The sequence below is a fragment of the Lactuca saligna genome, chromosome 5 (genome assembly GCF_052625555.1).
Source record: "Lactuca saligna cultivar CGN05327 chromosome 5, ASM5262555v1, whole genome shotgun sequence".
Classification (NCBI taxonomy): domain Eukaryota; kingdom Viridiplantae; phylum Streptophyta; class Magnoliopsida; order Asterales; family Asteraceae; genus Lactuca; species Lactuca saligna.
This window is the reverse complement of record NC_136421.1, coordinates 43,189,742-43,212,177: the sequence shown is the minus strand read 5'-3', so window position 1 is coordinate 43,212,177 and position 22,436 is coordinate 43,189,742. Positions and strand designations below refer to the sequence as shown.

General features: G+C 33.0%; 3 protein-coding genes across 3 annotated transcripts; 1 reads left to right on the top strand and 2 right to left on the bottom strand.

Moving 5' to 3' along the window:
• On the top strand, positions 1-4,161 carry LOC144998244 (uncharacterized). Its single transcript, XM_078958052.1, has 13 exons — positions 1-375; positions 482-582; positions 709-795; positions 1,186-1,342; positions 1,468-1,527; positions 1,630-1,788; positions 2,034-2,173; positions 2,276-2,440; positions 2,557-2,638; positions 2,727-2,880; positions 3,005-3,118; positions 3,194-3,290; positions 3,928-4,161. The coding sequence occupies exons 1-13, from the start codon at positions 106-108 to the stop codon at positions 3,941-3,943; spliced, it is 1,602 nt and encodes a 533-aa protein (XP_078814178.1). The 5' UTR covers positions 1-105; the 3' UTR covers positions 3,944-4,161.
• Positions 4,162-8,604: 4,443 nt separating this feature from the next.
• Positions 8,605-12,236, bottom strand: LOC144997421 (uncharacterized). Its single transcript, XM_078957325.1, has 14 exons — positions 11,845-12,236; positions 11,465-11,555; positions 11,219-11,303; positions 11,032-11,116; positions 10,859-10,928; positions 10,662-10,731; positions 10,530-10,575; positions 10,212-10,458; positions 9,941-10,146; positions 9,783-9,857; positions 9,633-9,702; positions 9,268-9,348; positions 9,106-9,185; positions 8,605-8,987 (listed from the first exon to the last, which is right to left on the bottom strand). The coding sequence occupies exons 1-14, from the start codon at positions 11,976-11,978 to the stop codon at positions 8,909-8,911; spliced, it is 1,419 nt and encodes a 472-aa protein (XP_078813451.1). The 5' UTR covers positions 11,979-12,236; the 3' UTR covers positions 8,605-8,908.
• Positions 12,237-14,078: 1,842 nt separating this feature from the next.
• Positions 14,079-19,313, bottom strand: MSH2 (MUTS homolog 2). The gene is made up of 13 exons (XM_078956803.1): positions 19,055-19,313; positions 18,862-18,911; positions 18,736-18,768; positions 17,192-18,265; positions 16,540-17,094; positions 16,358-16,468; positions 16,178-16,267; positions 16,010-16,081; positions 15,771-15,881; positions 15,436-15,562; positions 15,101-15,285; positions 14,858-15,010; positions 14,079-14,544 (listed from the first exon to the last, which is right to left on the bottom strand). The coding sequence occupies exons 1-13, from the start codon at positions 19,101-19,103 to the stop codon at positions 14,344-14,346; spliced, it is 2,811 nt and encodes a 936-aa protein (XP_078812929.1). The 5' UTR covers positions 19,104-19,313; the 3' UTR covers positions 14,079-14,343.
• Between the last annotated feature and the right edge of the window lie 3,123 nt (positions 19,314-22,436).

The window sequence follows — 22,436 nt, the reverse complement described above, 5'->3', positions numbered from 1 at the left end:
ATACACCAGAGAAAATTTCGGCCTCCAGTCCAGACAAGAGTCCCTCACAATCTCACGGCGTCATAGTGGAGGTCGGATAGTTCAAAGCTTCGATCAGTCACATCCATGGCTGCAAATCGTACTTCCGCTTCCTCTAAATCCACAACCACTCAAATCGACTTAAACACTACCACCACCACCAAGACTAAGACGAAAAGGAAATCGAAGCCGAAGCCGAAGTCGATTCAGGATGAGTCAACTCGCCCCCAAACACCCAAAAGAAATCAACTCAATCCTTCTTCTTCTTCTTCAACTCCCAAACGCACAAAATCTCCAGGTGTTCGCGTCGTTGGTAACAGAATCTACGATTCCAAAAATGGCAAAACTTGTCACCAGGTACCACTCCATGGCTCCATGCAATGTGTGTGTTTGACTGTTTTTCCACAAAAAGATCCATGTTTTCTTGGCAATCTAGAGATTAAAATATGTGTTTTGTGGTCAGTGTCGACAGAAAACCATGGACTTTTCGGTGACCTGCACCAACCAGGGCGATAACAAGAAGCAATGCCCACTTAATGTATGCCAAGCATGTCTTCTAAACAGGTGATCTTTGTTTAATTTGACCTACTTGTTGATCGATCAGTTTATTTACCGTGTTTGCGTTTATGGATCTGAGAGATTGAGGGGATTTAGGGTTTGGATTTCGTTGATTTTTTTCCGTTGAATCAGATATGGAGAGAATGCGGAAGAAGCTGCGGCATCGGCTGATTGGAAATGCCCCAGATGTAGAGGAATTTGTAATTGCAGTTTTTGCATGTAAGTGCTGTTGTCAATCTGATATATTACTACATATCTCCGTTTTCAAGATCTAATTCCCCTAAAAAAAAGCTTCAAATTTGACTTTACCAGATTTGGTACCTTTAAATTTATAAATTGAATAACCTATGAACTTTTCAATACCTTTTCCAAACAAACAAGTACCACGGATAACATATTGTTTGTATTATTTTGGCAACAACATTCATTCCAATTTTGCAATCAACAAGTACCCTTTTAACCTTACACATCAAACCATAACACATCTTTTGGGGAAGGGATTACGATATTCTTGAAAGATAATGCTATTTAGGGTTCCTCTTTTACATACCTGTAACTGTAAACCTTTTTATGAGAGCGATAATATAGTGAAAATGAGGGTTGTTTTAGGAAGAAGAGTGGTCGTATTCCAACTGGGACGCTTGCTCATACTGCTAAAAAAAACGGGTATTCATCGGTTTCCAATCTTTTAAACATTAAAGGCTCCACAGTGGTGAAAAGAGCTGATGGTGGCTCACGAAAAAGGCAAAAGGTTTCTGATAATAAGGTACATTTCTCTCTCTCTCTCTCTCTCTCTCTCCCCCCCCCCCCCCCCCCCCCCCCCCCCCCAAACACACACAAGGAAACAAGATTTTGGAAGTCTCATGTGAATTGGCTGAAATGAACATATAGGAACCAAAAGATGAACTGGAAACAAAAGTGATGAAAGAAGAAGTTGATCACGAAAGTGAGGTAAGTTTAAACTTTATAAATTGTTACAGTAGGTTAAAAATGAACATGAAGGTGGTTTAAAAAGCTCAAATGCTTCTTATAATCCTTGTTAAATGTTGTTAGGATGAAAAAGACGCGATTGAGGACATGAATGAAGATCATAAAGTGGAGATTCAACTACCACAAGGCACTGAGTTAACCAATCTAGCAGGCATTGACATGCCTTCAGGAGACATTGGACATGCTTTGCAGTTATTAGAATTCTGTGAAACTTTTGGAGAGGTAAGTTTGATAAAATCAAGAAACTACCTTTTTTTTTTTTACCAAATGCATATGTATTACAAAAGTCGGGAACTTTGATGTTTTAGGTAATATTTCAAGTTTGAAAAGAGATCGTAACGCCAATGTTTGTTTTTGTAGATGTTAAATAATATTCTTACATAAAAAAGCTTCAAACTTTAAGTAATCTTGGATCAAATTAGGAAACTTTTATGCTCAAAATGTGTATAACTTCTTTGTGATATTAGGTTTTTGAGGTAAAGAAAGGGCAACCTGAAATTATACTTCGTGAATTGACATGCGTGGATGCACATAAAACACATGAAGCGTTAATTGTTCAGTTCCATATTAGATTGCTTTCTTTAATAGAGGAAGATTCGGGAATAAAGTACGTTTTTTTTTTATTACTTCAATTAAATGTAAAGTTAGTTAGTTAGTTGATAGTTGATGGCATTATTAAAGTTAAACCATGCTCTCTAATTTTATGCAGATATTCAGGAAAATCATGGGAGGAGGATTTTAAAGAGTGTATTACCGAATCCCAGATTCTGTCACAAAAGAGTCTTGTGGAGTGTTTTAATGATTACAACGAATTAAACTTTTCAAAAAAGCTTCGGCTTTTGAACTTTTTATGTGATGAAGCCCTTTGCACTGCGTTAAGTCATTTCCCATTTCTTTATTCTTGATTACATCTGATTGGTTTTGTTATGGGATTTGGATATTGTTGTTGTTGTTATGTTATGTCTGAATGGTTTTATTATTTGGTTATAGGAAGATGAGATTGTGGATTGAAGAACAAAATGTGGTGGAGAAGAAGAAAGCAAAAGAGAAGTTGAGTGCTAATCGTGAGAAGGTAATTCACGTTCTAAAAACCGGGAATCTGTTTTTTATTTTATTATATATAATATTTTTGTTTTGTTAATGGTTTGTGGTCTTGATAGGAGAAAAACATGAAGAAAAAGATACAAGATGAGGTGGCAAAAACTATACTTTCAAGTAATGGTGTCCCACTTTCCATTTCTGAACAAAAAGATCTTCTTTTAAAGATCAAGGCTGAAACTGCTCAAACCCTTGCTAATTCTTTGGATTTGAGAGGTTGGTAGGATGTTTGCTTGCTTTAAACTTTAAAGTTTGTACCTTTCCATATATAGTAATGTTATCCCGTGCTTTAGAACTTGTACTTTTTGTTGATTTGTTTTGTGATTTTGTACACACAAAGAGGTGCCTCGTGAATCGTATATAGTTAGATTGGAGCCTGAACTTTTGGACAGAAATGGATGCAAACTTTGGAGATTGAAGGGTTATTCTGATAAAATTGGCGTCTTGCTTCAAGGTTAGTTTGAGATTTTATGAGGTAAATTCGAACATGTGTGTTTAATTTTACTTATTTATATAACAAAATTTGCAGATTCTTGTTGTGGAGATGCGATTATTTCTGATGAAAAATGGTTCTCTTATAATGATCAAGACAAGGCATTGGTTGACAAGTATATTTCTCCATTTAGGTAATTTTTTTTTTTTTTTTTTTTAATGATTTTATGAGTGGAGACATCCAAGATAATAACATAATTATGTACCCTTTTGCTTGCTTTTAAAATACCAGATCAAAATCTTGATTACTACTTAAATTGCACAAAAAAGATCCATTTTGTGTGTTTTATTTATGTAGAAAAGAACTCAAATCTTACCTTCTTGCTTTCCAGATAAGAGATCTTGATTACTACTTAAAATGCACAAAAGGATCTAATTTTTGTCTTCTTGCAAAGGTTTATCAAGAAAATAACTCAAATAATTCCCTTTGGTTTGTTTTCAAAATCCCAGATCAGAAATCTTGATTACTAATTAAGTTTTGCATAAAAAGATCCACTTTTTGTGTTTTTTTGCAAGGTATTCAAGAAAATAACACAATTACTACTTAAAATTGCATAAAAATATCCTTTTTTTTTTGAGTTTTTTTGCAAGGCTATCAAGAAAATAACTCTATCATATACCCTTTCGCTTGTTTTCAAAATCCCAGATCAGAAAACTTGATTGCAACTTAAGTTGCACAAAAAGATCCATTTTTGTGTTTCCTTTTTGAAGGTTATGAAGTACAATTAAGCTTAAAACTTACCAAAACTGTCTTTTGTTTTCTGGTTACAGAAACTTTAGAGAATGATTGGAAGTTTTTCTTCGTGATGTCGTGCGCCCATTCTTCACCAAATATAACAATGAATATTACTTATGTTTGCCTTTTTTTTAATGAAAAAACTTGTTACAAAGTGGATGTTTGGATATAAATGCAGCATCTGTTTTTATAAAATTGTAGTAGTCATACATCATATGAACATTTTAGGCTCTCTAGTTTCTGGAGTATAGTCGAGTTTTTGTGTGTTATATGATGTTTCCGACTATGTTTTATATTTATTTTTACTTTATTTTGTAATCTTTTGGGTTGGGGTTAGGATTGTCAAAAAAACCCGAATCCGAATAAGGTAATTAGGGTCGGGTTTAATAGGATCAAAAATCTTAACCGGGTTATTCGGGTTAACCCGACTAACTTGAATTGTTATTAGGGTCGGGTTTAGGGTTGATTTTTTTCATAGCAATTCGGGTTTCGGGTCAACCCGACTAATCCAAATTGTTATTAGGGTCGGGTTTAGTGTTTATTTTTTCAAAACAGTTCGGGTTTCGGGTCAACCCGAATAACCCGATTAAGAATTTATTATCAATTTTTTTTACTGCATTGAATGATATGAATTCAAGATCCAATGAGATTTTACAACTAATACATGTTTTATTTAAACAAACCAGATAGAAAAATTACTATGTATAGAGATGTATAAAATGGTATAACTTATCTCTCTTCTTAATGCAGTACGGTTGTGTCGTAACAGTTTTACCAATTTAATTCCTATTTATATTACTAATATGGTAGAAGAAACTTCAAATTGTATACTAACTTTACATTTTAAGTCCCTATACATGCGGATTGTGTATAAAAATGGCACAACGTAAATTTATCTTACATTTCAACCTTGATCCGACCCTACTAACCCGAACCCAACTAACCCATACCTTACTAGGGTCGGGTTTCGGGTGAATATTTTTTCTAGAAAAATCCGAATAACCCGACCCGTTTAACCCGAAACCTGATCGGGTTAACCCGATTAACAACCCTGGTTGGGGTTTTGATTGAAGTATCAATTGGATTTGCTGGAATAATTGCCAAGAAGTTACAATGATTAATTAGATTGTAATCTTTGATCCAAAATTCTATAGCTTATAATTTACACAAGTTGCTTATAATTATGTTAAAATTCTTAATAATCGAGTATCATTTTTTTTAGTTTTAGACAAAAACATCATATTAGTGATTAGGTGTGAAACTCGTGTATTACACAGATTGATTAAACAAAAGATTAAATATTAAAATGTAACATTAAGTATTTTTTTAAATAAGATTTTAAACTAAGGAATGAATAAACCTATTAGTTATAATTACTATGATATTTATTACAACTAATACTTTACATATATAAATATAGAAGTATTATGTGGCTTTTTAATTTAAAATTTGAAAAAATCTAGAAATTGATATTTGGATATTATTTATTTCAAAAATATAATAAAATGATAAGTATCAAAATTCATGAGAGATTGACACATGACAACATGAATTTTCATTTATTATAGTTGATTTATCGTTTTTGCAATAAAAAAAACATTATTTATTACAAAATCAGTTTTTTGATCAAAAGAATTATAAACGTAAATCTGAATCAGTATTTTCGTTTTTAATTAATTTTTCTATGACTTAAAACTTACTAAAACTAATCAAAATAACAATTTAGGTAAATATGATATTTTGAAATGTTATGAAGGATATAGATGATTTTTTAATATAGATTTTATAAGAGTTGCATAATAGTCAATTAATTGATAACAATAAGTTTTTATAGTAATTATAAAATGTCAAAATATTAAAAATAATTGGAGCAAGATGTATTTTAAAAGTTTATGGATATTTAAGATATGCATAATTTTGTTTTTCTTAAAAACCATTTTTATAAATAGATATATCAATTTATTTGTCTATATTCATAAAAAGAAAAAATCATAAATTTTGATGTGTATTTATTTCTTATTTGTAAAAAATAATAAAATGAAATTTATAGTTTAGTATACTTAAATGTTTTCATATTTCATCTGGTCTCAAAGTAAATTTCCTCAAATCCTGATATTGTTTTCGAATAGCAAGAGTCTTGAGATGTTTAGAAGGGGCTTTCCCATTTACTTATCTGGAGATCCTAGATGGCGCAAATATGTCATTAAAGAAAATTTTGCAGCCTATTGTTGATAAGTTTAAGTCTAAATTATCAACTTGGAAGATCAAAGCTCCTTCATTTGGCGGGCACGTCACCCTAATAAAATCGGTTTTAAATAGCCTTCCAACCTATTATATGTCTTTGTTCAATGTACCATAGGGCATTATCGATCTCCTTGAAAAAAATAAGGCGTAGATTTTTATGGGGTGGGATTCATGAAAAAAAACAAGATACATTAGGTAAACTAGTCCAAGGTAGTTGTAGAAAAAAAAAAAAAGGATGGAGGCCTCAGAGTTGGCTCTCTAAAAGCCCAGAACATAGCTCTGTTCACCAAATGGTGGCGGAGGTTACAAAAAGCGAGAGAACAGTTGTGGAGGAGGATAATCATTATCATCCATAACCTAAAAAAGTAGGGATGAACATTTGGACTGGGGGAATCGGCTGGAACCGGTACCGGAACCGGATAGAACCGTTCGGGCCATGACCGAGACGATATTTTTGTGTATTTTTGAAACTGGGAACTGGAAAAAACCGGAACCGTTTGTTGCTATCCGATTCCAACATTTAAGACACGGTAAGAACCGGGAACTGATAGAACCAGCGGTCCGGTTCGGTTCTTAATTTTGGCCGACTTCGGTTCCTGGGACGTGGTTCGGTTCGGGTCAATTCCTTTGCTCATCCCTATAAAAAAGAAACTTGCTACATACATTGCAAGGAAAACATCAACTAGCGTGTAGTGCAACATACACAAGGCGATTCGTCACATCGAAACACGTTATTCAGGCTGATTCCCGGACGCGGCTCGAATATTCTGTTTTGGAATAATCTGGTGGAAACTCTCCTTTTCAAGACCGATTCCTAGCTCTATACCATAGGGAGAATGTTAAATGTTGCAGGCTTGAGGATTGGATATCGGCCAACGGTTTCACATGGAATTGGAATCAGGATCCAAATGATGCAATAACTCTAAATGAGTTATGGCAATAATACTCAAGTATTGGTTTAATGGACATTCCTCCACAATCTGCTTTTGGTTTTAAGTTTATGTTAAACCTAGATGGGTGCTATACTGTCAACACTATGAGGAGATGCATAGATGCGAAAATCAACCACTACCGTGGTCTAGTAATCTTTTGGGACAAAATGGGTTTTATTGTCTAGAATTCCTATGGCCACATCACTAGTTGATAGAGGCATAGCAGTCCCAATCAACTGTGTCAGATCTACAACAATGAATCCGAAACGGCCGACCATCTACTAGTAAAATGCGACTTTGTAAAAGGAGTTCGTGAATGGATCTTCAAATGGTGTGGGATCAACACGCAACATTTTTCTAATTTTAAGGAGTTCATTGAATTTACAGCGTCCTAGGGGAATTGTCCAAGGGAAAGAACAATCTTGAACTCCATTATGTATTGTTTATAGTAGAACATATGGAAATAATTGAGAATCCCCCATACAAAGGTGACGGATAATGTTATATCCATCTCCTGCAAACATAGAAGTAAGCTTGGGTGTGGAAGTTGGGAGGATTGGAGTATTTCTCCGTTCTTTCACTTTATTTCTAATATGTAATTTCATTTGGACCTATGTATATTTTGCACTTTGCACCTTAGCTTTTTGCTAAGTGTTGTTATTTTAATATATTTCCTCTTGCTGCTTAAAAAAAAAGTATATTTGGTTAAAAAAAAATAACAGCAATAATGTGGTAACACTTGGTCGTTGTCAATAGTTTCTTTTGGTGGATTGATCATGGAGATGACAGTGTTATTTATTAATTTCTTTTATTCATTTTCCTTTATAGATTAAGTGCATATTGATATATAGCCTCAAGCGCATTTTGTACCCCTCGCGACGATTCTTTTACTTAGATTTGCAAAAGGCAACCCTTTCATAGCCATTGTGGCCTAAATAAAACCTTTGCAACAATTTTCATATATACCTAAATAAGGTAATTGCAATTTTATTCTTTATACTTTTTGATTAATACTAACTACATTTTTAGTCTCTATAGTGTTTATTTTTTAAAGTAAGATATTTACCTTCGGTCCCTATAGTTTTTAGTTTGTATTAATCATATTTTTAATACCTACAATTTTTAATTTCAACAATTGCAGTTTTGGTTCCTGTATTTTATAATTTGTATTAGTTATAGTTTTTGTCCCTATTTAATGGTTCCTTGTGTAAAAACATAGAGAAATTATATGTGTATAATGGCAACATTATAGAAATTGTCCATATTTAAAAGAAATGGACTCAATATAATAGCAAAATAACATGGTCCCTTTATAAGAGAGCATTGTTGGAAAATATAAGACCACCGAATCACATCAGACATCACCACTAGCTTTCTTATATATATGTACATCGACTTGCATACAAGTTTTAATGTATATTTTTTAATCTAAACATAATCAACTTATTTATATTATAGTAAGAAATTGGTCAAAAAAAAAATTACAATTCACAATTTGATTACGTAAATGAGATTTTCACTAAGGGCAAACGAAGATGAAATTGAGCAGAAACACTAAATTAAGTTGCAACCCACATACACCTTTGACAGACTTCTGAAATTGAGCTGTTAGATGTAAATACCCTCTTCACATATTTACATTCTACCCACCAAAAAAAAAAAAACAAACCAAAAAGTATATGATAAGTTATTATATGAAGAAAGCACAATTTTTGTTTTTGTATTGTCTGTAAAATGCAAAGCTGAAGCTCCAACCAGACAATCCATTCCGTGATGTGACTAATTACTGCACGGCTTCATGGGTCCAGTCAACTCCGAGCATTGACTTAAAATAAAAAAACTATACATCATATACAGGTAGCCTCTCCTCAATACTCACACGACATATCGGACATTTCTTGCACTTTTCACAACACGTACTGCAAAAATAATAATAATAATAATCAAATTTAATCAGACAGGACAGGACATGACAGAACAGACTGTACTGTGTTTGGTGTGATTTGATAATGAGACAAAAACTGAAACTTTTTGTACCTGCAAAGGATGCGATGCCTACAGGGGAGGAGTACCGTGCTTATTTCGCCTTCAAAGCAAACACGACATAGCACTTTTTCCTGATAATAATAATAATAATAATCCATTTATTTAATCAGATTAATAAACAGAATAGTAATTTATAAGAATTTAGAATTTTACATTTTGAAGTCTTTCATATTCCTGTTGGCTAAATTTTGTGATTTCTGTTTGCTCACCCAGAGCTGCTTGAAGTCTCCAAACCTGGAAGAAGAAAAAAAAAATTACACTTGTTAGATTTATTATTTTTAATAGTAAATTACATTTATGGTCCCTGGGTGGTTTTTAAAACAATTTTTGGTCCCAAAACGTTTTTCAAACAGCTTTGGTCCTTATTTGAAGTTCTTATATCGTTTTTGTTTTTGGTCCCTGGATATAGCTGCTGTTTATTGCAACAAAAACGTTATAAAAACTTCAAATAAGGACCAAAGTTGTTAGAAAAAAAAAATTTAGTACCAAAACTGAAAATATGGATATGATATCCTTACCTCCTCAGCAAGATCCTTCTTTGGCATTTTTTTAACTATTTCAGGTGGATAACCACAAAAAGTGTTGTAACTGCACAAATACAAACAACTTTTTGTTCATTGGAATGGAATTCTGATTTTTTTTTTTTTTGTGTGTAATTACGATCTTACCCTGAAGCTCCATCATGGTAAAGCCGTGCCTGTTCTTCTCGGCTTCCTTCATCTATAGACCACCAACCAAGCAGCCTACACGAAAAAGTCACCAAGGGGTAAATCCGTAAAATTGAAAGGTGAGAAAATCTAAACCAATCATCAGATTGTATGTATACCTGGACCCACGGTGCAAAAAGCCAAAGCAGTCACGGGCACGGGCGGAATATGTAAAATATGTTCCGGTCCCACTTCCTTGGCGTAGTAAAATGACGATTTTCTCCCCTAACCTTGATCCAGAAAGTAGGACTCCTACTCCTTGTAATAAAAATAGAGGAGAGAAGATCACAGGAAGAGACAAAGATCTAGCAGCAGCAGGTTTTCCCTGAAACATTGTGTGTGTTAGTTACAAATGGGTTGAAGAGGGGAAAACTTTTAAAGAATAACTACCTCCAAATGCATACAAAGGAGGATTTGGAAAGCAATTATGGGAATTTTCATGATGTGTCCACCAACATCTTGTAGACTACACATGCTGTCTTCAGAGGTATCCTCTGAAGAAACCACTAACCCACTGTTCCAATCAAGATATCTAATAGCATTCGATGATGAGCTGGCTTCAGATGCATGCATGTTTCTATGAATCACTGGATTTGACCATTTTGTACAAACAAGAAACGAAAAGCATTCTGCAATTCTGAAATATAACAACAAATTGCAAAAACTTAGAATATCCTTTAAAATAAAGATGGAAAAAATCTGTCATACCCGAAATTTATGAGCAGGTCCCACCAGCCTAATGCATCTACAAAACCTGTTAAATGAATACAAGTAATTAAAAAACCAACTTTGATTCATAAATGGATTCCTATATTTTTAGATTAGAACAAAAAATATTACCACATAACTTCAGGAGGGTGAATACAGTGGCAGCAATGAAGAAAACCATGGATATAGCAACCCAGAAATGCTAAAAAAAGAAAAAATATAACTTTCTTAAGGACAATGGTGTCTTTTGATTAAATATGAGAACAAAAGTGAAGGTATATATATACATATGATGATATGAATATGCATTCTTTATCAAATGAACTTACAGGAAGTGTCTCCCATATTGCATCATCGCTCACACTTTCATCATCTCCAGGTAATAAGGCCTTGCACATTCTGTATATCATAGATAGATTATCAGTTATATACATTGCAAATTAGCAGAATCCAGCTGTAAAGAGAAGAGAAAGTTTTCAAAAAAAAAAAAAAAAAAAATCACCTGAAATTGTCAACAAGAATGGTTACTTCAAATGCCAATAGAGGAAGGAAGACAATCTGTAGGCTTACAGGTGGAGGCTTAGTAACTGCACAAAACAAAATTAGTGTGGAATCAGAACTTTGAGTGAACACAATATACATGAGATTATTATGTTAACAGTTAATATGTTGTTGTCAATTTGTCATACCATGGATATTTTCAAGATAGATGCAAAGAAGCAGTTCAAATGCAATAAGCAAAGGTGTGGCAACAACTGCATGGCATGGTGCCCACTGCACAAAAGAGAAAGGAAAAGTATTCCCTGATGCATAATGTAAGATTTGGAAATGACACAGTTCATAAGGTTTATACAGGTTGTTCATACGTTATAGTCTTGCTTATTGTAGTGAAAGAAAAATGATGATGGAAAAGAAGAAAAAGAAGGAGATCATACATCACGGCCATGGGGAACTGATGGTGCAGGTAATGAGAATCTTCCTCTGGCAACGACAGCATGAAATAGAAAAAGCGGGAAGAAAATGACCCTGCATACAACAATAAATCATCCATTATGCTTTGATTCTGCAATTCATGCATACAGTATTGAAAAACCTTCGGTTTTAAGAACCAAAACCCTATCTTTCAATCTAAACTCGGATACGAACTTTGGGTAAACATGTTTAGAGAGGTTAATCTCGAAAAAGGAGCCAAATCTCGAAGCAAACATAAGTATACAAAAACCCCAATAACATTTCCAATAATTCAAACATCATAACATCAAACAAAATAAAATCCATGCACAAAAACATAAAGCAAAAGGAAATCGAAACTGACCACCAGGAGTAGGAAACAAGATGATCGAGTTTAAGAACAAGCAAAAGCGTGAAGCAAAAGAGTGCAGTATGAGCAGAAAAAGCCTGTAAGGAGTTTGCTACTCTTCGCCAGCTCATATCTTTCCTTACAATCATACGAAACCCTAAATATAGAGCTTGCGCACAGGACGAGTGAAATCCAACACCGTAGCCCTAGAAAATTCCCAAATTGAAGAGTGATTGATTACTCGTTAGGGTTCAACCGAAGGAAAATAGAAACTTCTTTATCGAGTGGGTGCCATTAATAAAGATTCTTCTGCAATGTTTATTATTGGCTTGAATGATCGAAATTTGGAAATTGAAATCAAAAAAACAAAGTATATCTTCACTAGAAACAAAGTTTTGGCATTATTTCTTTCTCTGAATTATCTTAAAATAATTATAATTTTATTAGCACAAAACCGGAGCTGCCTTCACGCCAACGCTACGTAACGCCCCTTGTTTTTTTTTTGTAGTTTTTTATTATGGTAATAATTAATAAATATATCATCCATTGACTCATGAATTCAAAATTATCATCACTGACTTTTAAATTGAAAGTTATTTAAGTGGGTTTATTAGTTGCATATTTTCGCTATAATTTCTGTAATGTTGTTTTAGTTTCTATAATTTTGTTATTTATTATATAATATAATATGTACCCTAATTTTATCTTATATTTTGACCATTTCTGTATTATGATTATATTGCAGTCGATGGCTTGATCATTGGACTTGATCTCCGATTCTGCAATAAGTGTCGGTGTGTCAAATTATTTTGAGAATAAATGTTCGAGTAATTTCTTTTGAGAATAAAAGTACGCAATCGATTTCTACAATAAGTATGGATACATGTTTTTTAGGACTCTTTCCTTGGAGTGTCGAACACATTTTTCATTGTTCATGAGTTTAGAACTTGAAAATGTATTTTTTGTATACTTCAAAAAAACATTATATAGATATGATAAGAACTTATGTCCATTGTGTCGACATTCGAATAAAAAACGGTCTACATATTTTTTTTTCAAGTTTTGAAGTTATACAAAATTTCAAAGTTGGTTTTGGTTTGAGAAAATCTTATAACATTAAGTAGGGGTATCAAAATTATTAAATTAGAAATTTGTTGTTTGCATACATGAACATTGATCTGGCTTTTGCTACATCTATTTTGTTACATCTATCTATAAAAAAATGATCATTGTGTCATTTTGGTGATTATCCTTAATTTATTTATTAGACAAAAACATAAATTTATTAAAGATAATCATAAACATTATATTTATGCATTTGATATTTTTGATAACTAGCAAAATTAACCATAAATTTCAAAATTTAACCTCTCTTGAAATTCTACATGGTTGTGAAGCAACTCTTATAACAAAAATATATTTCAAACAAAAAGCTATGTATAATGGTTTTTAAATACAAGGTTTTAAATACAGAATTTCGAAATACAAAGTTTCGGAAAGAGAGGGTTTTGAATAAAGTTATAACATTATTTATACCCACCTCTATTATTTGTGTCTATTAGAGCATGAAATTCTTACTATTTTGCATTTAACATGTTTGTTTCATTTCATCTTTAAGATGGACACAATGAGTACTTGAGCAAGTGACAGCTAAAGTGCAATGAGTGTACTTCTATAGATAGTACATGCATTAACCGAATAAGATATACGTATAAACAAAATAAAATTAGTATAGAAGTATAAGATTATATTTCATAACCTTAAGACACTATCTTTTCGAATGAGTAGATTATTTCTAACAACCTTATTTGTTTATTAACATCAGGTTTAATATTGCGTCTTTCCAACCATTCATAACAAGACTTGAACCAAATAAGTTTTCCAAAATGTTATACAAGTAACTGTGAACTTAAATTATTACTATTATTATTATTTATTTATTTAATAACAAGAGCAAACTCCACACAAACCAACTTATTAATTCACCGAAAGATTTAAGTTGAGAAGTAACAGAATCACTAGGTTATGTTTTACCAAAAAAAAAAATACAAATCGATTAATATGTAAACGACTATAAGAAAAAATTTGGTTGAATAAAGAAATGTCACATAAATTGAAAGATATAAAAACAATATGTTTTTAATACATACAACCTCCTAAAATTTTGTATTCGAATAACTATATTATTATAATATAATAATATAGTTTTTCAAATAATATAGCAAGAAAAAGTTTCCAACTATTGTGGATGCTCCATAGAAACGTACGATTGCTTCAACTAATTATATATACTTGTTGAAAACCACATAATTAGTCCATCTGAAACTATTAACTAACAAAGACACCCCTCCTCTTATCAAAATTACTCCAAACCACCCCCAAACAAAACGAATTTGACCAACATAACATATCCCAATAATGCAATTGTAAGGTATCCATAGAAGAACACCGGATATCGAGGGCAAAAGTGGTAATTACCAAAATGAAGAGGAATGAAGGTAGGCATAAGCATAACTAAAGGAATTGTTTGAGCCATTTACAGTCGCCTGTATCATTCAGCATCTCATTCTTTAACCTTTTCACTTCTTGCAAAGCCTCCTTTAACTCCATTTTGTCAAGGGGCAATTCCGAGAATTCCTTCAAAAACTTGCGGGCCCGTGGAATGCCTATCGCCACGTCATCTTCTTCTGATAGTTTCTTACGCTTACATCCAACCTACACAAAAAAAAAAATTAAATAATGAAGGGCAAATTTGTAAAAAGTTAAAACCTCTTTTACCAAACTTCTATGTTAAGTCAAAGAAAACACTCTTATAGCTTACCAGATTAACTTTTGTCCCAATTAAGTCTATTAGGTAAGAAAAGGGAGCCTAAATGATAAATAGAGTAAATTCCATTTTGGTCCCAAAAAAGTTGTCTTGCAATTTTGGTCCTTATTTGAGGTTTTTTGACACAGGAAGTCAAGAACCTTGAATAAGGACCAATGTTGCACAAATCAGCTATACTCAGAGGACTAAAACTGTAATTACCATATGTTGAGGTTCATCTGATAGGATAGAAAGGGGCGAAAAATCCTCCAGCTCAGCAGCTTTTTCTCTAGCAAGAGATACGACACTTTGAGGAAAATTTGCAAACTCTGCCACATGGATACCAAAACTTTGATCACAAGCTCCTGGCTCAACCTGAATAAGGCAGATAATGTTAAAGATTTAATTTTGAAAAATGTATGTTTTTTTATACAAAAATGAAAAATGTTTAAAGTATAAGCTAACCTTGTAAAGCATTGTTAGTTTTCGGCTCAATGAGTCGATGTGTGCACTAACATGGTAATTTGCTATGCCAGAAGTTTGACCAGAATTTTCATGAGCTAATGCGGTCAACTCATGAAAGTGAGTAGCAAATAGAGTAGGTGCTTTTATCACTTCAACCAAGTGCTCACAAATAGCCCAAGCTAAACCTGAAATTATTATTATATATATATATATATATATATATATATATATATATATATATATATATATATATATATATATATATATAATATATAATAAATCAATCCTTTATACATTTATGCATACAACTCTAAAAAAAAAACCAGGAAACTAACCAAATCCATCATAAGTTGAAGTTCCACGACCCAATTCATCAATAATAATTAGCGATTTGTGAGTTGCACCTTTCAAAATTGAAGCTGTTTCCAGCATTTCTTGCATAAAGGTAGAAACTCCACGTAACTGTGTGTGTAGCACAGAATAAACAAAAACTTAATCGGGACAAGACAACTATATATGTTTGTTTCTTTTTTATTTAATCCTGACATAATGACTTAATGGGTTAAGCCAAAATTTTAAGTTGATGTATTAAGATGTTGTACCTATTTGCTTTAATTCTCTTTTCCTCTCAACTTCTATCAAATTAAATTTTGTAAAAAAGGTAATTTACCTGACAGTCACCAGCACCAACACGAGCAAAAATACAATCACGGATGGAAATGGAAGCTTTATCACAGGGAACAAAACAACCCACTTGTGCCATAAGAATGTTCACACCAACCTTGTAAAAACAATTACAAAAAAACATTAAAATATATATATATATATATATATATATATATATATATATATATATATATATATATATATCCAACCAAATAATAAAAACTAAATTCAATCAATGCACACCTGACGTATAAATGTGGATTTTCCACCCATGTTGGGTCCCGTTATAATCTGAAACCAACTCTCTCCTCTCACCTAGTATTTTACAAATAGATAAATTAAATAATAAATCAGTCCAACTTTTTTTTTTAAACCACAAATATGGTCTCTCTAAATCGCAAGAGATCTTACAAGTTTGCAGTCATTTGGAATAAAATTCACCCAATCTTGAGCTTCTACACAAGGGTGTCTGCTGTTTTCTAATATAATATCGCCTGTATCCTGTCAATGGCAAAATCGTAATTAAGACATATCTTTAAAAAACTTTACCACATAAAGAGAAAAGAAAAGAGGGAAGTGTAAAATTGTTACCGAAGGTGTGATTTCGGGTCTGGTATAAGGGGTGGGGCTGCTAGCTGCCAGGTCAGCAAAACTAAGCAAGACATCCAGCTCAGCAAGCAACATAGCCAAACCCTCAAACACCTGTATAGAAGATTAGTTAATGACCATTTTGCCCATTATAGAAGGAAGATGATACAGTAAAGTGTAGATACCTCAGAGAAAGTAGCTGCTGTTTCAACAACACGGGTTACCAGTTCCTTCTGACAGCTTTTATATTCTTCAAGAATCTTTTGGTATTCATCTCCTAATTTTTTTAATTTAGTATTTGTAAATTTTACACCATCTTTTCGGGTTTCAAGAACAACAAATTGGGAAGCAAGCTTCTTTCTCACTTTTGGTTCTTCCTTTTTTGTGATTCTAAAAACATGACCAAATTGTGTGCCTTTATCCAGCTTTAAACCCTTGTCAAGAGCCAGATCAAGATCATCAGCTGTTTTTCTATGCAAATTGTGTATTTGTTGTTCTAGTGATTCTTGTTCGTCTTTTAGGGCTGATAATTGAGAGTCATAACCAGGTGAAATCATGTATTCTCCATTTTCAAGTTGATCAAGATCAACTGAAACTTCCACAAGACCAATGAACTTGCTTAGGTGTTCATCATTAGTCCAAAAATTAAGGCGATCCATGTATCTTTCCTCTATCAGTGATGCAAATTCACCATTGTACCCTTCCATTGCACTTTTGATGTATGGAACTCTGATGCTTGACTGCATAATAAAGAACAGTTAAACATATACTTGTTAAAAAAATTATAATAGCTAGAGAATTTATAAAAAGAAAAGTAAAATCCAAAAAACTAATCACCTGATAAAGCTTGACAACATGCAACAAACCAGCTCTTCTTTTCTGAATAATCCGGATTAATCGCTCAATATCAGCTATTCTTTTCAGATGTTGCCTTAAAACCTGACGAAAACCAGTATCCTCCACAAAAGCTTGAACCAAATCTAGTCTTTTATTAATCTCTGTGACATCTAACAAAGGTTGTTTTAGCCATAAATGAAGTAACCTTCTACCTAAGCCAGCTGTACATGTTCTGTTCATAAGACCAAAAAGACTAAAATTCTTGTTGGCATCTGTCTTACTTTCCATTACATTCAATGCCCTCATAGCTGCAGAATCTAATCTCATGTAGTTGCTAAGATTGTATTGAGTTATTTGATAGTTTCCATAGTTGTTTTCATCAGAGAGTAACTCGGTGTACGATAGCAACACGCCTAAAGCCATAGGTGCAAATTCAAAAGAGGAAACAAGATCACGAACTGGTTCATTAGAACCTTTGACTAGTCTACCAAGATCCTGTCCCACATCTCTTGATTTGAACTCAGCTTTCTTTCTTTCAGTGATCATCACACCACATTTTGACATGACATCATACAAGGGTTTACAGTCATTTGACTTGGTGATTTCGGTAGGTAAAAGACATTCCTTACAACCAAGAGAAACTAGACAAGATTCAACATTTGTGAAGTGGGAATCATCAAGAAATTCGGTTATTCCAAGTACCCTTTTGGAAAGATCAACATAACCCAAACCAACAGTGCAGCCATTTTCACGAAAGTTTGGAAGTAAAGCAACAATCACAGGAGAATCTTGCATATCATTGTTTGCGAAAAGAATGTCTTCAAAGCTGCCGAGATTGCCAGGTGTCCCTCTTTTTGTTAATCTCCAGTTTGAGCCACTGCCTTCGTATAGTTCAAGACTATGATCTGTTCTTTCTAGAAGAAGGTCACGGACGATTGTTTCAAACATGTTTTTGCTTACAGATACACTAGACACTGCATCGGATCCATTGCCAATTTGTCTTAGAGCTGTTGTTGTATGGTAATATGTTTTTGCAATGAATGAAGCATTTTCACCATGTGCTGTGAAATAATCCTGTAAAGATTTAACTTTATTTACATTAGAAATGAACTTGAACAGAAAAACGAAAACATAAGTGTTACCCAATGAGGCCAACGAATATAAACTTTTTCCCATTTGTGCGTAAGTAGATTATAGATATGAAAAATCATCATCTTCATCAAACCCACAATACCAAATGAATGGGGTGAGGAGGAAGTAGATGATAAGTAGAGATAAAATATGATGAAAATTATGTTTTTTTAAGTAAGGAAAGGAAAGACAATGAAGTGTGATATCGAGTTTCATTTAAGGAGAGAACAAAAGGAAATAGAAGGAAAGTGGAGCAGTTTTTCCCTTAATATATCCCCCAAAAGGTGAGATGAATGAGAAGGAAAGGAAATGGAGGATTCACTCTATTCCTTTTCCTTCCCTTTCTTTCTCTTCTCCTTCCTTCACCTCAATAAACTCTAGAACAGGGTTTGAGGATGAGAGAGAGGACTGACCCGTCGATCAAAAATGCGAACGGCCTTCTCGTCCTGCACAATAAAATTAGGTTTTAGACGAGATTACATCAACTGTATTATACAGCTTCTAAGAAAAATAAGATAATAGGAGTTAGAAACACGTACATTAGGTAATTTCTTGAAGAACGTGAGAAACCCTTGAGCTTGTTTAGCATCTACAAAAAGCCAAATACGCAGAAGACAACAAAACGTCAATCCGGTTCTTAAGGTAAACAACCATTACTTCTCATACCATATTTTACGTTCTATATCATTTGAATCGAATGAGTATATAGAGACTGAGATATAATGTTTTTACCTAATTTCAGCTCGGGAAGCTTGTTGTGTTCTTGCAAATCCCCATCCATGTCGATTTTTCGTGAGTAAAAAAAACGATATCAAATTGGAAGAACTAAGCTAGGGCTTATGAGGATGTAGAGAATCGCTACAACACAAATTTTGAGGTTAGGGTTTGGAAGAAATGTAAGGGTTTTAGGGGTTTGGGCGGGAAAAAGAAGTTGCGATGGCTCGGAGAGACGCGCGCGCTTTTGATGTGATTGCCCGCCCACCTGTCACCTTGCTGATAAATTTTAGACTAAATTACAACATGAGTCCCCCCAGCCCCAAGTATTTCTTGAAATATCTTCGGAATTTGAAAAATGATATATTACTTTCGATCAAATTTTGTAATTGTATATGGTTAATTATATTTTGTATATAGATACAGATATGTTTGATTAATAAATTATATAACATGTTCAAATAATATCATCTACCATTAAAGATTTTATGTATCATATTCAGTCATTTTATTACGGATAAATTTCGTAAAAATCATTAAATTTACATGAAAATTTAATTGACATTTTGTTATTTTTTGTCTCAAATTGGACATTATGTTTACAATTTGTTACAATTATGGTCATTCAACTAGTCAACATGGTTGCCTGCAAACGTGGCACGATGACGTGTCATTTTGATAACATAACACGCTAACATTTCAAAATTGAAAAAAGATTTTTTTTTCAATTTTAACACTAAGTTTTATTTTTATTTTATTTTTTTTATTTTAAGACTTCATTTTTTTTGTTCCAAATCAAACATCACTTTTTCGATTGTGTTGGATGTTAATCATTTTCAATTTAAAAAAAAAAAAAAAAAAAAAAAAAAAGTTAAGATGTGTGGAGTGCACAGTCAGATAAGTTAATGTGCTCACGCGAACATGAGGGTCCGATGGTCTTCAAACTTTGGGAAAAAAAAGTGTCACGTCATCAAAATTCGAAAAAAAATGATCATGAGTCTGGAACAATAAATTAAGTGTCAAAATTGAAAAACAAAATAAAATAAAATAATAAACTTAGTGTCAAAATTGAAAAAATGAAAATTTAGTGTTTTTTGTGATTTTTTTTCATTTTTGACATGTCAGCACGCCGTATCACCAAAATTATCACGTCATCATGTTATGTCAGCAGACAACTGGATTAATCAATCAAGTTGTTAGAATTATAACAAATTGGAAATGCAGCATCCAATTTGAAACAAAAGATAACATTATGTCAAAATCAATTTTTTATGTAAATTTAGTAACTTTTATGGAATTTACCCTTTTATTTTTGTACACGTTTGATTAGTATATTGCATATAATGTTAAAAAAAAAACATTTTATGTTCTATAATTAAGATTTTCTCGATTCCGATGACTTTTCATCTCCAAAGAGAACACAATGGTTTATTCCAAGATGTTCACCTGTTGAGGTTGGCGAGTCCTATCACATGGGTAAACTTGATACACAACATTTGCAACGAAGAAAAGCTAACATGATAAGGATGACTAGTTATATCACTTGGGTCACCGATGATTTTGAGGAGTTGAATAATGAGAAAATGAATCGGTGAAACAAACATGATTGTCCTAATAAAGTCTATTTCACTTTGAGTTGTAAGCCCAAATGAAGGAAAAAAACAATAACAAAATGATGATAAAGAAACTAAAACCAAAGTGAGATTTTTCATATTTAAAGAGCCTGTAATGTATTAGTTGTTTCTTATCTACAAAGTGTTGATTATATATGATATTGCAATATGTTAATTTTGTAAAAAATGATGGCTCTTCTCTAAAATTTATAGTGAAATTTTGTCATCATCATCTACAAAGATAAAAACAAAGATAAAAGCTCTCGAAACTATGACAGATAGCCATATAGTATATGGCTCATGAGTGTCCATATGCTAGCACATTCATTCCCATGTTATATTACATTTCTACATATTAAAAATCGCCAGAGAAGTTGTCAGAAATTTCACATTATGAGTTTGAGGGAAAATGTTAATATATATTTATATTGGATTTTTATTTAGCTTTTTTTTGGTTGGGGTCTTTTTATGAGGTAGGGCTAGCCAATGTTTTAAAACCCGGGTCGACCCGCCGGGTTCAACCGGTTGGACCGTGACCCGGGGTAAAAAGCGGGTCAATTGAGACCGGCTTTTTGTAAAAATACGAACCGGATCGAACCGGCCGGGTTTCCCCTAAACCGCGGTTCGACCGCTTATGTTGAACCTGTTAAACCGGATTAACACGTTTTAATAAACCTTGGATAGTTGGATACAAGTAGTGAGCGCCTAAACAACGAACCGTTTGCGGTTTCTTCAATATTTTTCAATGTTTAAACTTTGTGGACATCAAATTATTGGTTTTATATGTTTATGCATTATGCATGAAAGTAAAAATATATAGAAATAGAAAATGATCATAAACCGAGTTGACCCGACGGTTCAACCGGTTGAACCGGTTGACCCGTGAACCGGTCATCACACCGGGTCAACTAAAACCCCGGGTTTTAAAACATTGGGGCTAGCCAATTATTTCACATTATAGTTTCATTATACTTTTATTGCAAATACTTTTTTCTTTATCGATAATACTCTAGCCGTTTTGGGTCTTTAGGCTTTTCAAGAACATTTTTTTTACCTTGAGAGATGGGAGCGGTAGTCAATGTTTTAAAACTCGGGTTTTTAGTTGACCCGGTGTGATGACCGGTTCACGGGTCAACCGGTTGAACTGTCGGGTCAACCCGGATTATGATCTTTCTCTATTTTTATATATTTTTACTTTCCCGCATAATGCATAAACATATAAAACTAATAATTTGATGTCTACAAAGTTTAAACATTGACCCGCCTTCTACCCCGGGTCATGGTCCAACCGGTTGAACCGGCCGGATCGACCCGGGTTTTAAAACATTGTTGGTAACATGTGATGGTCGTCATCATCTTGAGGGTTTTGGAAATTGAGAAGTATAAACATCTCATATGCATTTGATTATAGATTGGATTGACAATCTTATTTGGATTTCAATCTTGAATTGGTTTTTGGGTCTTCAAATTTGGATATATTTTTAAGGTTTTGGATGAAGAAGATGGAAAACATCTGGCGATAAAGATTCTCATAAAGTGGTTATGTAGATATGATAGGATGGATTCAGTGCATACTATATAGTAAAGTTATGTGATCATTTTCTTATCTTATTGTTGTGGCAAGATGAATAAAGCACACTATACTAAAAAATCATTCCATTGTATTATATTGGGAGTGGAGTGGCTCGTCTTAATGGTAAGTTTTTTAACAATAAAACGAATGACACATGATGATGAGTAGTTAAATAACTTTCAATTGCTTTTAGGATGATATGTATGCAAGAAGA